Source organism: Chanos chanos, chromosome 3, assembly GCF_902362185.1.
Source record: "Chanos chanos chromosome 3, fChaCha1.1, whole genome shotgun sequence".
NCBI lineage: Eukaryota > Metazoa > Chordata > Actinopteri > Gonorynchiformes > Chanidae > Chanos > Chanos chanos.
In genome coordinates, this window is record NC_044497.1 from 20,297,501 (window position 1) to 20,314,649 (window position 17,149).

Genomic DNA, 17,149 nt, shown 5'->3' on the forward strand with positions numbered 1-17,149 from the left:
TAATACAACCACAGCATACCTGACTCTATAAGACAGCCACAGCACACCTGACTCTATAATACAACCACAGCACACCTGACTCTATAAGAAAACCACAGCACACCTGACTCTATAAGAAAACCACAGCATACCTGACTCTATAAGACAACCACAGCACACATGACTCTATAAGACAACCACAGCACACATGACTCTATAAGAAAACCACAGCACACCTGACTCTATAAGAAAACCACAGCACACCTGACTCTATAATACAACCACAGCATACCTGACTCTATAAGACAGCCACAGCACACCTGACTCTATAAGACAACCACAGCACACCTGACTCTATAAGAAAACCACAGCACACCTGACTCTATAAGACAACCACAGCATACCTGACTCTATAAGACAACCACAGCACACCTGACTCTATAAGAAAACCACAGCATACCTGACTCTATAATACAACCACAGCACACCTGACTCTATAAGACAACCACAGCACACCTGACTCTATAATACAACCACAGCATACCTGACTCTATAAGAAAACCACAGCACACCTGACTCTATAAGACAGCCACAGCACACCTGGCTCTATAAGAAAACCACAGCACACCTGACTCTATAATACAACCACAGCACACATGACTCTATAAGACAGCCACAGCACACCTGACTCTATAAGACAGCCACAGCACACCTGGCTCTATAAGAAAACCACAGCACACCTGACTCTATAATACAACCACAGCATACCTGACTCTATAAGAAAACCACAGCATACCTGACTCTATAAGAAAACCACAGCACACCTGACTCTATGAGACAACCACAGCACACATGACTCTATAAGACAGCCACAGCACACCTGACTCTACAAGACAGCCACAGCACACCTGACTCTATAAGAAAACCACAGCACACCTGACTCTATAAGACAACCACAGCATACCTGACTCTATAAGACAACCACAGCACACCTGACTCTATAAGAAAACCACAGCATACCTGACTCTATAATACAACCACAGCACACCTGACTCTATAAGACAACCACAGCACACCTGACTCTATAATACAACCACAGCATACCTGACTCTATAAGAAAACCACAGCACACCTGACTCTATAAGACAGCCACAGCACACCTGGCTCTATAAGAAAACCACAGCACACCTGACTCTATAAGAAAACCACAGCACACCTGACTCTATAAGAAAACCACAGCACACATGACTCTATAAGACAGCCACAGCACACCTGATTCTATAAGAAAACCACAGCACACCTGACTCTATAAGACAACCACAGCACACCTGACTCTATAAGAAAACCACAGCACACCTGACTCTATAAGACAACCACAGCACACCTGACTCTATAAGACAACCACAGCACACCTGACTCTATAAGAAAACCACAGCACACCTGACTCTATAAGAAAACCACAGCATACCTGACTCTACAAGACAAGCACAGCATACCTGGCTCTAGTTCAAGCCATGCACTAATTAAGATGAGTTAGGGAGAAAAAAAAGAAAAAGAAAAAAAATAAAAAGAAAAAAAAAAAAAAATATATATATATATATATATATATATATATATATATATATATATATATATATAATTTTCTTTTGTCATTTGGACTTCTGAGTTTAACATGAAAATGAGGGTTCAGAGAATCAGAAAAAGTTTATTCATGTACTGACTTATAATGCTGACCTTCATTATTGTACAGTAACCTTGAGTGTCATATCCACTCACAGACTTTAGACAAGCATATGTGGGTAATATTCCATTGTTTAAGCCAAAGAACTTTCTAATACCATTCATCATAGGACAAGTCATATTGTTCGTATAGTGGGTGTTGTAGCACTCATATCTCATTTGCAGTTAAGCTTCCATCAGTAATAATGTAAGCAGACAGGGTTCAAAACACTAGGGGAAAGCTGGAGAAAACTGTTCCACTGCCTCCCATTATTCTGGAATGTTCCTCTGTGACAACGTAAGAACTCGTAATTGTGTTTTATCAGTTGTAATGGCAGCTTGGATTATCAATCACACTCCCAAACACTCTCTCAAACCTCCCCCAGCCAACCATTAGCAAACATCAGGAAGATCAGACCACCAGAAGTCCCAGAGAAATTGTACTTTTTGTTAGCAACACATAGAAACAGGGGTTCACACTATGGGGTAAGTGCTCCATGCTTTAGTAAAGGAAATGTACTTTTATATTTGAGACTAGCCCCCAAAAATCTGGCATCCAGTTTTTCTCCTCTCTGATACTCACTGTGCACCTGCTAAGTGTTTGGTGCTCAAAGCAATAGAGGAGAAAATCACTTTGAAACAGGCAAAAACGCTGATCCTAAATCTGTCTGCTGATAGATTGTATTTTAGGCATATTGACATGTATGTATGTTTAAAAAAAAAGCGATGTGGATTCAAAGCCGCACTGATTCAGTGAGTCAGTGTGTGTAATGAGTCACACGATACATGGCAATGGGCTGTGTGTTTGGCCTTCAAACATTTCTGACCCCTATAGACTGTGTAACGTTATCTGTAAAGGTGGATTTTAGAGTGCTCCCAAAAGGTTGAGTTTGGTAATATCACTCATCCCTTACAAATTGGAAGAACACATAAACATGGAGGAGGGGGAGTTGGAGAGGAAATGAAGGAGAGGAAACATTCCACCCTTGGCACTGGAATCCATTCGTTCTCTCAGTCCACTTCCATTTTGCCTGAGGTCTACTGACGCATAGGGCTAAGGAGATAACAGGGGTTGCACTCTACTGCACACAAACTGAATGCACACACACACACACACACACATACACAGCTCAATCTGCTCTGCCTGCCCATACAACTCCCTCTCTCTCTCTCCCTCTCTCTCTACTAGTCTGTCTCTCACTCCTGCAGTCTCCTCTTGCTTGCCTGTCTTATTCTTGCTTTTTATATGGTAGCCTTTGAAGTTCTGAGACTCCTCCATATGTGTGTGTGTGTGTGCGTGTGTGTGTGTGTGTGTGTGTAGGCACCCTCTCTAGCGTCTTTCCTTCTCACTCTCCATTGCTATTAGCAAGCTTCTTTCTCCCTTTAGTTAAATCTAGAAGGAAGCTCCAGCATCCCAAACAGTGTCACACACACACAAACCCACACACCTGTCTCGTCCTACAGTCCCAAGTGTGTTCAGACCAAACCTGTCTGTCGTGAGCTCTTAAACACTCAGAGCCTGTCTCCAGTTACTCTCTAGCAGTAAAATGCTGAACTCATGTGACGGATAAACTGTTCACATGAATTTTACACAGAGACCTATGAGTGTGGAGGGACTTAGACTTGTGACCAATCAGGAGCTTTGTTTATGTTCAGGAAGCTTTGTTAATTAACTATGAAATGTATAAGCATCTAGCTGTAAGAATGGGTTAAAAACACTTAAACCATGTAAGCTGATTTTTTAACAGTGTAGCTGAGACTGGCCGTGTTTAAAACATGTTCATTATTATGGACTTGTCACTGGAGTCTACATAATACGGCTGTGGGAAAACCCTTCTCTACAGACTTGTTGGGACCTGGGTGGACCCTGATGTCTCCACGGTAACAGGAACCCTGTGCTGGGATTGTTCAATGACCCTTTGTAACCAGGCTTACAGTTTTATCAGTAATGTTTATGAGGTCATGACAGGAAGTTTCCTGACTTTTGTTTTGGGGACTTTGAATAGATGATTGTTGTGTGTTAAGTCATGGTTTGACTTTTCAGTTTCAGGGCATGAACGTCACTGCTTTTCTTAATTTCTTTGTTGTTTTTGTAAAGGACTGTAAATCTTTTTTTTTTTTGAAAGGGCAATCATTTTCTTTCTAAGCTACAAAAAAAGCATTCTTTCAGTGCTCAGATGGACTCAGTACAACCCTCCAAATAAAGATCTCTTAATCTCAGAATGTGAAACGAGTTTATAGTTTGACGGTTGTGAATTTTCCATATGGACCTATTAAAGCTAGCTATTAGGCCAACTGAGAAGAGGACCCAAGTCATCTGAGATCAGTCTTGGAGGAGGACCCAAGTCATCTGAGATCAGTCTTGGAGGAGGACCCAAGTCAGGGCGTGTGTGTCCTCCTGAGAGGTGGTTAGGTCAGATCTCTCATGGACGCTCATTTGTTTCTCTTTTTTCTCCAGACACTACCCGAAGACATCCTTCACCATTGTGGCGGACACGCCCGAGAACCTACGGCTGAAACAACAGAGTGAGCTCCAGAGCCAGGTGAGCACACAGAACCTGCTCTCTCTCATACAGGACCACAGAGACCCTGTCTCAGTCCACACACAGGACCACAAAAAGACCCTTTCTCTGTTCACACACAGGTCCACAAAAAGACCCTCTCAGTCCACACACAGGTCCACAAAAAGACCCTGTCTCTGTCCACACACAGGTCCACAAAAAGACCAGAGACTGAAGGTTTTATTTGTTTGCCATTATTAGTTTCCTTTCTCTCAGGCAGTAAAAGAGAATCCAGTTTGGTACAGTATCTTAAGAGCTGCTCAGGTATGAAGTCTGTCTGCATGATATGGCCGCCTGTTACACTCATTCAGCTCACACACACACAAACACACAAACACACACACACACACACATCATCATCATCATCATAATGGGGGGAACGGGGGTGGGGGTGCAGTAGCCAAGTCCCATCTGTCAGTGTGTTGGTGTGTTTGTCTCCAGCCCTGATTCATGTGGGGAGACCACATGTCTCACCTGGCCCTGCTCTGTGTCCTGCAGGACGGGCAGGAAGATCCAGCAGAGATATGGAGAAATTGTACAGAGCACATGCAGGAAAACCAGACTTTTACATCCACATAGACCCAGATTCTATCTCTCACTCAGGTCTAATCCGAAAACACTATATCTGCCTGTGTATAAGGGCTTCCTTGGACTATGACAGAGTGACTTCAGGTATCTAGTCATGGTGATGTGTGTACAGGCACTGGGTGTTTACTGGCAGTGAAACCGTGTCTTTTCAGTGCTTGGAAAGATTGTTTTCTCAGTTTTGATCAAGTCCCTGTTGGGTTGTGCTGAGTCATGTTGTAGCTGAGAATAGTTCAGAGGCTGTAAACAGTCCAATCATCTCAGACAACAGACAAGCCTGTCAGCTCATTAACACACGGCCATGCTGGAACCGCCTGACTCACCTCCAGCTTATTAAACCTTCTCTCGCTCTCTCTCTCTCTCTCTCTCTCTCTCTCTCCTCTCTCTCTCTCCTCTCTCAAATGTAAAAGATAAATAAATAAAATTAAGATTGTCATTTTAAAACACAATGATTCAAAACACATAAAACACCATCTTGCCCCCAAACCTCAGAAAATTTATACAAGTTATGGGTCATCTTAAAATAAGCATATTCAATTCTTAGACGTGCTGCCACCAAGTTTAGGATCTGTCAATACTGCCCCCTTCATCTTATTTCTCCTTGTTAACCAAATGCTCATTTTTGGCTGACCTAATATGAAATTAACTTTCTTTTTCTTTGATTATAATTGTACTTTGACCCATATATAAGGAGTTCGTTCGTCAATGCCTTCCCAAAACCCCCACACCACTCCCTCAGTACTTCTAAGAGTCCACTAAGTCTATGAGACTTTTCTATGAGTCTTCTGGCCTAGCAATAGAATGCACAAGATGAACAAACCAGTTTAATTTTAAAAAAAAGAAAATACCTGTTTTTAATTCATTTTTGTTTTATTCTTTTCATAAGAATAAAATACAGGCCAGACAATTACATCTGAAAAAAGGTATATCTACAAAACTGAATGAAACAGTAAAACCATAAACCCTCTCATATCTCGACTTTCAGTACCAGAGCAGACTCCAGAGGGCTGAGCACAGACAATGGAAACCCTTGGCCTCCAATGAAAGCCTGTTTTTTTTTTTTGTTTTCCTGAGTGTTGGCTGCCTGTTTTCGCCGTCATACTGGGCCCAGCCATGCGACAGTAATGAGGGTTAGTGAAGCCTAAGGTGACAAAGCCCTGAGATTCCCATGACCACACGCGTCATAAGACTGCTCTTTATGTCTGAGGAGAGAGTGTACAGTAGTTTTCCTCCAAATGGACACCTATTGAAACACACTCTCATTAACCACTCCTGTTGACTAATGCATAAACCACTTAAACCATAATTCCCATGTCAGTCAGTTTATTGTTGGTCGGAAAGATCTAAGGCCACCTTTAGCAGGTTGGTGAATTAGTGTGTATAGTTTTCACAGTGGTTAACAGTTAACTGTAATATTTGACAGTTATGGTCATGGACACATGGAACATAAGGCTCAGAAAAAGCTGATCATTTTTCTCCAAACACTAATGAAAGCTCGTCAAGTTCTGAGTCTGTGATAATAATGTGACAGTTACGTGTTTGGCTTTGTTTGATTACTGCTTTGTTCGTGAGGTAAACTCCGGGACCTCATCAGCCTGCTTGGTCCCACTATCAGAGAATTCTGACTGATAAAACCATACAAAATAAACCACTAAAACCTAAGTGCTGAATACATTTTTCTAGGTTCGGGTGTGCTGTTGTCTCAGCTAGTTGACTGATGTTTGTTTGAGCAAAGGCAATATTCTTAAAAACACTTTAGGTGCTCTGTATTAGAGACCAATTGCTGCCTTAAATTGGATATCATTTCCCTCTTAAATCATTGAGTTTAACTGGATTTCTCATCTGTTTTGTCATTGGTTGTCTCATGGTTGGTAAATGAAACTTTGAAAATGTTTTTTCCATAAATAAACTCATTCATCCGATGGATCCTGCCCTTTGAAAGCATGCATGACATCTGTCGGGAATATTCTTAACATCATTACACTGTAAATTATTCATGCCACAGAAGGAAAAAAAAACTCATGATGAAAAGAAGCGTGAAAGAGGAGATCCTGTTCTCTCGGATGCTTTTCCCCTGACAGAGGGAAAGGATGGAGTCTTTCCGCTTTATAGAAAATATCTGCTTTGTTTTTTCAGCCAAACGATTCTGAACAAAAAGACTTTTAATCATATTCATTATTGCATGTATTATATATCTGAGAGGATGGGACCCGTTAGACTTGTGCATGAAAAAACATACACAAACCATACATTCACAATTATATGCAGTCATAGACAAAATCTATGTAAAGATTAGTTGAGTGTGTAAAGTATGATGTTTTTATGTTTCCTGATCATACCCCATCAAGCTCGCAGATCAGTAGATGTGACTGGTTACATAAAGAACTGTTAGTGATTGTTTATTGAGTATGCTCATACTGATACATTTGTGCGTTGCCTTTTCCTCACTGATTATAGATAGATAGATAGATAGATAGATAGATAGATAGATAGATAGATAGATAGATAGATAGATAGATAGATAGATAGATAGATAGATCAAATGGAAAGAAAAAACGGACAGCTGTAACCTTTTGACCTCAGTTTCCAGTCTCACACACACACTCACTCTCTCACACACAAACACACAGACAAATACTCAGATAGAGAGAGTGGGATGGAGCAGCTTTCCTGTGATGTGTCCTGGATCTGTATCTCCTCCCTGTTCATTTTGTCTCAGAAGTCCTGGGCTTTGAGAGAGGAGTGCCAGAGGATGTTTTAGTTTTAGGGAGGAGCTGGGTCAACCTCTGGTATTTCTGGAGATCTCTGTTGACTCCCTCTGTCCTCCACTCAGTCTTGTCCTTCTTTTAAACGTACAGGTAATGAGTGAGCTGCGTTGTCATGGTACCAAGCAGCTTCCTCTTTTAACACCAAGTGACTCTCAACAGTTGCACTTTTCTTTTTCCTCAGAGAGAGCAGAGCTTTGTAGTGCTCATATTCTTTATTCTCTTTTTGAGTGAAAAAACAGAGCCCAAAAGGCCTGCGCTTCTCTCTCTGCGTTTATTGCTGTAATTATAGGTTTATCCTCTCATTTCATAGTGCATTAGCCAAATTAAATCTGAATCTGATAACTTCATAACAGAGCACGTTCTGCACACGTAAAGAGAGCCCATGGAGTGTGTTTCTGAGCTAAATGAAAGTTGAAGCGCGAAGGTAGTGGGCAGACTGAGTGCTCCCACACAGAAACCACTTTCCAATTCATCCCCGGTTCAGGCAGCATACTGGCACCAGACTTCCAGAGATTTGTGTCCAAATCATAACCCAACAGAGAATAAACTGAGACTCACAAAATAAACTGAGGCTCACAAATTCACATTACTTATTCAATTAAAAAATGTGCCCTTATGTCACACACATCCACCCCCCATCCTCCCCTGATGACTCAGTGGAATGAAGGTGTTATATTTATTGGGGAGGGGGGCTGTGGAAGGACTGGAGCGTCCTCCATATGTCGCTGGATTTGTTGACCTGTGAATGAGAGCAGGAGGAGCGCAGGCGTAATCAGAGAGACCTCTGCTTCTCTACAGCGTTATCTGTCCTGGGAGATTTACCATAGTACTATCCCTCAGCCGACCCCAGCATGAGACACAGCCTTCACACCAGCCAAGAAGCACACCGCCTTTTCAACAGCATCTCTATCTCTGAAGCACGCACAGAGGAAAGATATACACAGCCTGAGGCCACTGGTTAACACATAGATCTGTCATGAGTGCAGATAAATAAACTATTCAAACATAATTTGGTTGAAGTTTGTTGATGCTATAAGACAGGTATCACTCATCACTGTTTCAGTGGGCACTGTAGCTAGGGCTTGTTGCTAATAGAGCTATAGAGTGAGTTTATTATATACTTGTGCACTGTATTCTCTCATTACCACAGGGATTATGCATTCCTCTTAACTACACTCACACACACACCAAGTTCCGTTCCATGCCAGCCGTCTTTCACTGTGCAAAACAAGCTGGGCACATTCCTTGTGATCTCTCCCTGAATTATCTATCAGATTTTGGTGGTTACGTAACAGCGGCTCGGTAGAGGAGAATAGTCTAAAATGTGTGAGTCATTCTATAATCTGCAGGAGGTGAGTGCCTGGGGAGGAGTAGGCAGAGTCTGAGGAGCCATGCAGCTTTTTGAAAAGAGCTGGAGCCCCGGAGCTGCTCTGGTCTCTAGTGTAATTGGGGAGAACAGAAGGAGAACATGAGGAGAAGCCACATGCACACACGCACACACACATGCACACGCACACATACACACACACGAAAACATACACACACAGTCTCACACATACAGACACACACACAAACATACACACACACATACGCATATGTACACACAGTAAAACTCCAGGCCAAGCTAGGGAGCATCCAGAACTGTTACGTATTTTCATAATAAACACTTTCATAATCGTCTGATTATTCGATGTTATTCTTTGATACGACAGAACAGTCTGTGGGATACGCTATAGGTGCGTGTTTGTGGTTGTCTTTGTAACCAAGAAACGACACTGAGGGGTAGTATTCTTGAGATGATTAGTGGTGTGTAGTGGGTTGTAATGTGTCAGGTGAACAGGGTGTTTAAAACATCATCCTTAATGGTTCCTCATTCTGTAAGCCCTTTAAAACCACTCCGATTAAACATAAACCCTCACTATCTTACATAAACCTGTGTTGACAAAGAGCATGATAAACAAAGAATTTTTTATTTGTTACTATCAAACACCTGAGGGATGTGGTATAATCTGGCAGTGACTGTGCAAGTATAAGCTTCCTAGTATAATATCTTAAGGCTATGAAAAAATCTTTGTCATGTCCTTCCTTCAACTGGAACACAAATTCAGCCTCAGCTTACCAGACAAAGATGCCAAGTACAGCATCCAAATATCTGATGGAGACGGGGTTTTTTTTTTTTTTTTTGAGAAAACCACCTGTGTTACTCTGAGTGGAGCTGGGAGAATGTGATATTTCTGGGTTAATGTGATGGTGTGAACAGATGACGCATATTGCGCAGTCATGTGGAACTGTAACACCACTATGACTGAATCAGAGGCAATGGCAACAGCAACAACCAACAACCAACATCGTTCCTAACTCATCAGCATCCCTGTGCCCCAGGAACTAAACACGCTCACACTCTACCGTTCAGGCCCCTTTTACATCCACAAACTCAGCACCATTCATCAGAAACAATGAACAGTGTCATTATACACTGTTTTTTTAACATACAGACATGGCCAAAAAGTCCGTCTTTAACAATGCCATAATTGTATGAGTAATCCTTTTTGACTGTGAAAACAAGAATTTCTCTCTGAGGAAAGTGCTCTTGTGATTTAAAGTCATAATTACACTCACACAGTTGTAGTTTATTAAAAAATGGACATATGACTACAATCAGCAATACTCTGTATTTGTCATTTGTATTTGTATTTGTATTTGTATTCATGATGTTACTGTATTCTGTTTGTGGAAATGTGTGTGGAATACTTCTCTGTGTTCCAGGTTAAATACAAGAAAGACTTTGAGGAGAGTAAAGGCAGGGGCTTCAGCATCGTCTCAGACACACCTGAGCTGCAGAGACTGCGCAGAACTCAGGAACAAATCAGTAATGTACGACCTACCACACACACACACACACACACACACCTGAACTGCAGAGACTGCACAGAACCACACACACACACAACACACACGCATGCACACACACACAACACAAACAAACACAAACACAAAGCTCATCCTCTACCTGCCAGCTCCCCCACATGCTGACAACCTGCATTTACCTGTCTGTTTATATTTACCAATGTGTTACGTTTACCCGTGTGTCTTGTATGCTGTGTGGAATGACTGTGGAGGGAGAGAGAGAGACAGAGAGAGAGAGAGAGAGAGAGAGAGAGAGAACTGTGAATGTATGAATGACTTAAAGGGTGCATTTTGGTCTTTGAATGAATTCTCTCACAAACACATCACATCTCAAGGTATTCCCAACACTTCTCTGCTCAACATGTACTTAGGAAACTCTCTTCTCTTCTCTTAATTCTTAAGCATATAAGATGATATGCCCATAAGCTGTTGCAGTGACTGGTATACACACCTCCAGGCCTAGATTTATTCAGACTGTCACTGAGTTAGACCTAATATATTCAGGTAAGTCACTGAGTTAGACCTAATCTATTCAGGTAAGTCACTGAGTTAGACCTAATCTATTCAGGTAAGTCACTGAGTTAGACCTAATCTATTCAGGTAAGTCACTGAGTTAGACCTAATCTATTCAGGTAAGTCACTGAGTTAGACCTAATCTATTCAGGTAAGTCACTGAAATGAACACTGTCTTTACCCACCTGGACACTGGATTCCAATTTCACTCTTGATTAGGAAAACCACAGTGTCCATGTAGCACGTCATGGCTCCAGGTGAGAATCTCTTCTCTTGATGTTAATGCCTACAGTAAATATCATACTGGTGTCTGAAGGCCTGGGTTTTACTCACTGTGTCCTTTATTTCCAAGCACAGCAGCTGTCAGGGTGCGCATGGCGACGAAAAGGCATGTATCCCGGACAAACTGTCCAGACAGAGGGAGATTACCTGCCCTGTTACGCCTGCAGGTTAACAAACTGCCGCCCACTCTGAATGAAACCCAGCGGGCCACGTGATCCCGTCAGTCTGGCCCAGTGAATACACCAGAGAGCAGAGCTCTCTCCAAGGTAATTAAGGAGAGAGGCCGTCCGGCAGGGCACGTACCCAGCATGCCCTGCTGTTTTATTAGCACACTCCTCACTCTCCCGCTCTGACAGCAGACATAATTAACACTGGGAGAGAGGAAGGGAAGGGGCAGTTTTTTTCTGTATCACTTTTTTTCACTTTCCTTTCTGTGCCTGTGTGAAGTCAGCAATGTATAGGTTCATCTGAGGACAACATGATGCCGCGCTGTGGTATCTCTGAGATCTGCTCTCCGGTCTGGAGAAAAGGTCAATGGGATTTCTTTAGCTAATTGTTTTTGTGTTTATTTATTTGTTTCTTCATGCAGTTGGAAGTAAAACTGATAAGTGAAGTGCTTTGTTTTCTGACCACAGACACAGGTTAACATTGGAAATGCGACACACTCGTTCTGAGTTTGAGAAAGAGCTCACTAAGCTCAAAGGCGTGTGAGGGACACAGTGTAATAAAATAATCTGATATTTCCTCTGTCTTTGTCCGAGGGAAGATATTTCAGCATGTTCTGAACAGGAACCATCCATTCCCCACTCCAGAGCATTAGTGGAGCAGGCAGGTTCTGGCTTTATCTCTGGTCCCAGTACAACAGCTTGCTGGGTGAGGAGCAGGTGGAATGTGTCATTCTGGGTCTAATCTTAATCTTTAAAGAAGTAAACCTGTTTTGATCTGCTTTGTTTTTCACCATGTTTTTTTTTTTTTGTGATGAGAAAGAACTGCTGATTGGAGGACAGGCGGTGTAAGAACTGGACTGAACTTGGCTGTAACAGTACAGGTTAATCTGTCAGAGCTGAGTGAATTTGTTTGGTCGGCACTGAGAGATTAGAGCAGGTCCTGCTTTAGCGGAGAGCTCGTTGAATCCCAAATGTGAAAACCTTTGCCTCATCAAGAAGTTAGGAACAGTCTGGAGTAAGACATCTCACACTGCTTTAAGGTTCCAGCCTCAACCAAAAGAATTCAGGATCTTATGAAATATATGTCAGTTTTTCTACAGTTTAATTCGAACCAAGTTGTTTTTGAGTCTTCATCACCATCATCTAGAGCATGTTGTCTATCATCTCATCATACTGCATTTGGCTTCCATCTTTGTCAACAGTTCACTGTCTAAGAATAAACAGGGTTTTTTCAAAACATTCTCATGGGCCGCCACCCAAATCAGCCGCCCTCCCTCCCAAACCTCTCCAGTAAAAAGCTTTGCTCTGATGTGGCCTCAGCCCACATCTGGCCTTTTTTTTTTTTACTATCACGGCAGGGCAGGGCCACACCTTCTCTTCCCACTCTGTTATCAACCCTACAGTGGCATGCTGGAGAAAAACAAGCAACAGGTTATTTATGAAGAACCTCTCCCCACGTGCTGGGAGAGGGAAGACTACCACATTCTCTCTCATAATTAAAAGGACTGTGAGTGGATGTTGGCGAGGAACCAGGTCAGCCCAATTAGTTCAGCAGAGAGACTGGGGGCTGTTCTCTGACTGCGAGGAATGGAATGAGCATTACACAGGGTTGTATTTTCTTTGGGTAGATTTACTTGTTCTTTAGGTATATTTCAATTCAAACGCATTCCCTGTATATGCTGTTGCTGTTATCTGTCTATTAGTTGTTTTAGAGAATAAAATCACATTTTATCGATACAGTGCACATCAGTATATGGATTAAATTATCTATATTTGTCACAAAATACTTTCGTGACAACACTTTGTTGTTGCTGCTGTTGTTGGTGGTGTTATTGTTGGTGGTGTTGTTGTTGTAGTTGTTATTGTTGGTGGTGGTGGTGTTTTTCTATAGTGTTACTTAGAAGCATGCTGAGTTATGTGGTGGGCAAGTTTTTTCTTTGCTTGTTTTGTGTTTGAATGTAATTAGTTCCAGCTTTTCTACTGAGAAATTCCCATGTTGAAAGACAGACTTTCATGGATGTTTATCTCTTGTAGCTTGTTTGTCTTTGCCAAATTAAATGATTGATTACATCAAAAACAGGAAGTCTGTGTAGGGCTCTTGATATTTTATGACTTGGTCCCTGCTAAGATGCTGTTAGCCTAACACAAACACTTCTCTCTCTATTCCACATATCCCCAATGGCTTGTCCAAGGCATTCTTCCAATCCCACTCCTCTGTTACCCCTGGCAACTGTTCTGTCATGTGGTGTTTGTGTAACAAGGCACAAATACCCCAGTAATGTTACTGCTACACCCCATGTCCTCAGGTTATCTTCCTCTAGCTCAAAACTGGTGTTCATTTCCATAATCAAGCGAAATTCTATGTAACAGTTAACAGAGACGATTAAAAAGAGAATTCTAAATTTAACTGTCCCATTGTGATTGGCAGTGTGATCCAAGATATTTCAAATATGAATTTGAGCCACTTAGCAGGTAGCACAGAGTGGTATTCACGCTCATTCTGGCCTTAAAGATTTTATTTATTCAATTATTTATTTAAACTGAGAGACCAGCTAGAGAAAATGTGAGAGCAGTTTATATCAAAATCTTTTTTCTCAGCTTTAAAGTTAAAAAGAATGTGTTGTCTGATAAAACCCAATACGTTATTATTTTACCTCAGCACGTATGAAATCAGCTAAACTGCAGTTAGAGTCTGTTGGCCTATTGCTCAGGTGTTTTCCATGTCTGATATCCAGTTTTAGATAGTGTTCTTAAGCCCTTTGAGATGGTCAGGAGAACATTGTGGCCAGATGGTCTGCTTTGGCAGCCAATATCTGTTTCCCTGCTAAGGCTGAGACAAATCCATTTGGCTCTTCCTAAACCAAGCTTACCACAATTACTACACCCAAAAAGTAACCCTTTCCCAACACATATTTTCCCTGGTCAGGGCTGTCCTGCACCCATGTTGAGTTTGTGGTTGGCAATCTCTAATCATGCTGGACACATCTGATCTGTGGGTTTGTTTATTATGATTAATTTGCTAGCCAGTTAAACAGAGATTAATGTATCTGATACCCTAAGTGGAAAAGGCCAGGGTTTGCCTGCAGGGCTGTCTGCCAGTCCCACACCACTGTGTTCATGACGTTTATGAGTTTTGTACATTGTTTGTAGCCAAATCTGTAAGTCATTCAGAGTAATGTGTGACCTTTTCTGCGGTCAGCACAGTCACTGTAATGCCCACTGTGGCCATGCATGGCTCATCTGCTGGCTACTTTAAAACCAGTGTAACAGTTCCATTGGGTAAAAGGCAATTTGTTATAGATTTGCTTTTCTTCTCTCTCTTTTTTTTTTTTACTTTTCTGTGGTGAAGAAGAATATTGTCTTATGCTCCATGTGCTATTCTTACCTCTATTAATTGTTTCTTTTTTGATGTAAGCCACAAGTAAACTGTTCTGTAAATAAGATTAATTTGCCTTTAATTAATGCTGCTCCATTAACAGCTTCTTCTTCCTGATAAACCAATTGAGGGTGTCGTGACATTTGTTGGCACCCTGAGTAATTCATGTTGTTTTAAGATTTTAAAATAACATTTTAAAAAAAAGTTGTTTTGTTATAACATCCAAAGATTACCTGACTTTCAGTCAAGTTCCAACTCTGGTTGAAGCCTGGTCATCAGGATGAAGTCTGGTCCACTACTGAAAAGAGTCTTGAGAATCACCTCAGGTGTTAGATACTGACCTCTCACTCCTCGGTCCTTAAGTTTCAGAGTTAAGACCTATGGGATGATGTCAAGCACAAAGCTCCCAAAGACAAGTCATGCCAACTCAGTCGTATTGTCTTTATTGGCTTAAGTAGCTTGCTCGTCCCTTACTCTCTTAAGCCTGCCATGGACTTTTCAAGGCACGACTTTCTCATGTCACGCAACGAATTCCTGTCAGGGAGTCCTGATGTGGGGCTCCAGTGGGTCTCTCTTAGCTGGGGTCACATGATCTCTGACCATTTTCTGTTCGCTAAAGGTACAACTTGAAGGATTTGCATCGATTCCATTTGCGACTAAGCCAATTAAAACCATTTGTCTTTTTCTCTATAATTGATGGCTTTTGTGGGATGGAAAGGATTAAAGTTCTGAAAATAATGCCCAAAGTTTGCATTTCCTCCAATGGACACAGGAAACCTTTTGATCAACCAGTTTGTTCAGGTATTCTCATGTCAGAAAAAAACTGTTTTGCCAATGCAAAATGGGATTCATATAAACTGTTATATCTCTGTAATCTGTAGTACACTTAATAAATTTGTGTTGACAGTAAAGATGATGTACTTTATCCATGGACTGCAGCTATTCTCACTTTGACCTTGGACAAAGAAAAGACCAAAGCAGATCTACATTCATGTTCAGAAAATAGCTGAGTGTTCAAATTTCAATGTCTGTGATGAAGAAAAAGAGTTTAAAAACAAGCTAAATCACTTTGGTCAGGCTCAGATTTGAGAGAGACTATACAAAAAATATACAAAAGCAGACAGGTCTTCACATTCCTTTTGGTCTGTAACACTTGTCTGTTCCCCCGAGACCAGCCCTCTGATTCACCAACATGGCATGGGTGCGATAAAGTCCAAGTGGGGGGGCTAAATTGGGAAGCTTGACTTGATAAGGAGTCCCTGACGGAGAGAAACAGACAAAGAGAGTTAGAGACCTTCAGATCAGGACACTGTGAGGTTTACTCATATACAGCCTTGACCTTCCTCACAGTCCAGCGTCTTTTCTCGTGTTCTCATCTTAGAAATGGCTGAAATACAAACCGAGAAGGTTTCCACAGATGACCACGCAGATGACACAAACATAGCCGACACTGCTGAGGTGAGAACACCGGTGTCAGCCAACAAATCATTCAAATGACCTTGACACTGTCCAGAGGACACGCTGCGCCAGTGTTGATTTGACGTTGTCTTCTATGTGCAGGTGTCTGCAAAGCCCTTTGTGGAGGATCCCAGTCTGGCATTGGCTCGGAGATGCAGCCTCATAATCAGTGACGTAAGTATTGATTAGCGATTAGCTAACTCTTTGGTTAAGGACATGCCAAAGACAGCTTGCCTACAATGGGCCTGCTTTTTTTGGGTGTGTAACATTCACTGAAGTTCTCGTGCCAGGCCAGCGCTAATGGCCACCTGTACTGGATTTGGAGGCAAAGCCTATAATGGATTTAGTGATAGACAAGCACAGAGAAAGCATGCATTGCATAGTCTCAGCTAATGAATCTGGAAGGTAGGAGGAGCAATAGTGAGGCTAATCCCCAATCTCACTGTTCTCAACAGAACCAAGTTCATATGTGACACCCGGGTCAGGATTAGCAATACAGACTGACGGTAAAAGGTGATCTCGGGCTGACGGCAGTGTCCAGGCCAACTCAGTCATTCTAGCTTTTCACGAATGTGGTTGCCTGAGATTCAAAATGCTAACTGCTAAATGCTACAAACTGTACTGAATCAGCCCACTGTCAGCCCACTACAGCCAGTTTGTAATGTCTGATGTCCATTTATTCCGTAGCTGTGTAATTGTATCTTTTGGGGCATGTCACATTGAGGGAGCATGACGCTTAATTTGTGCTTCAATGCAGATTCCTACATCTGAAAAGTGTTTAGTATCTTAACTTTGGTTTCATTTGGGTTTTGTGTGGTGAGAAGAAAACCACAC

General features: G+C 41.8%; 1 protein-coding gene across 3 annotated transcripts in view; it reads left to right on the forward strand.

The window, feature by feature from the left end:
• The window catches only part of LOC115807885 (LIM zinc-binding domain-containing Nebulette-like), a 96,139-nt gene that overhangs the window by 17,433 nt on the left and 61,557 nt on the right, over positions 1-17,149 (forward strand). For all 3 annotated transcript variants that reach the window (XM_030769073.1, XM_030769075.1, XM_030769072.1), the window contains exons 3-4: positions 4,157-4,241; positions 10,379-10,486. In XM_030769073.1, coding sequence (XP_030624933.1) covers positions 4,157-4,241; positions 10,379-10,486 — 193 coding nt within the window. The remainder of the gene's footprint in view (positions 1-4,156; positions 4,242-10,378; positions 10,487-17,149) is intronic.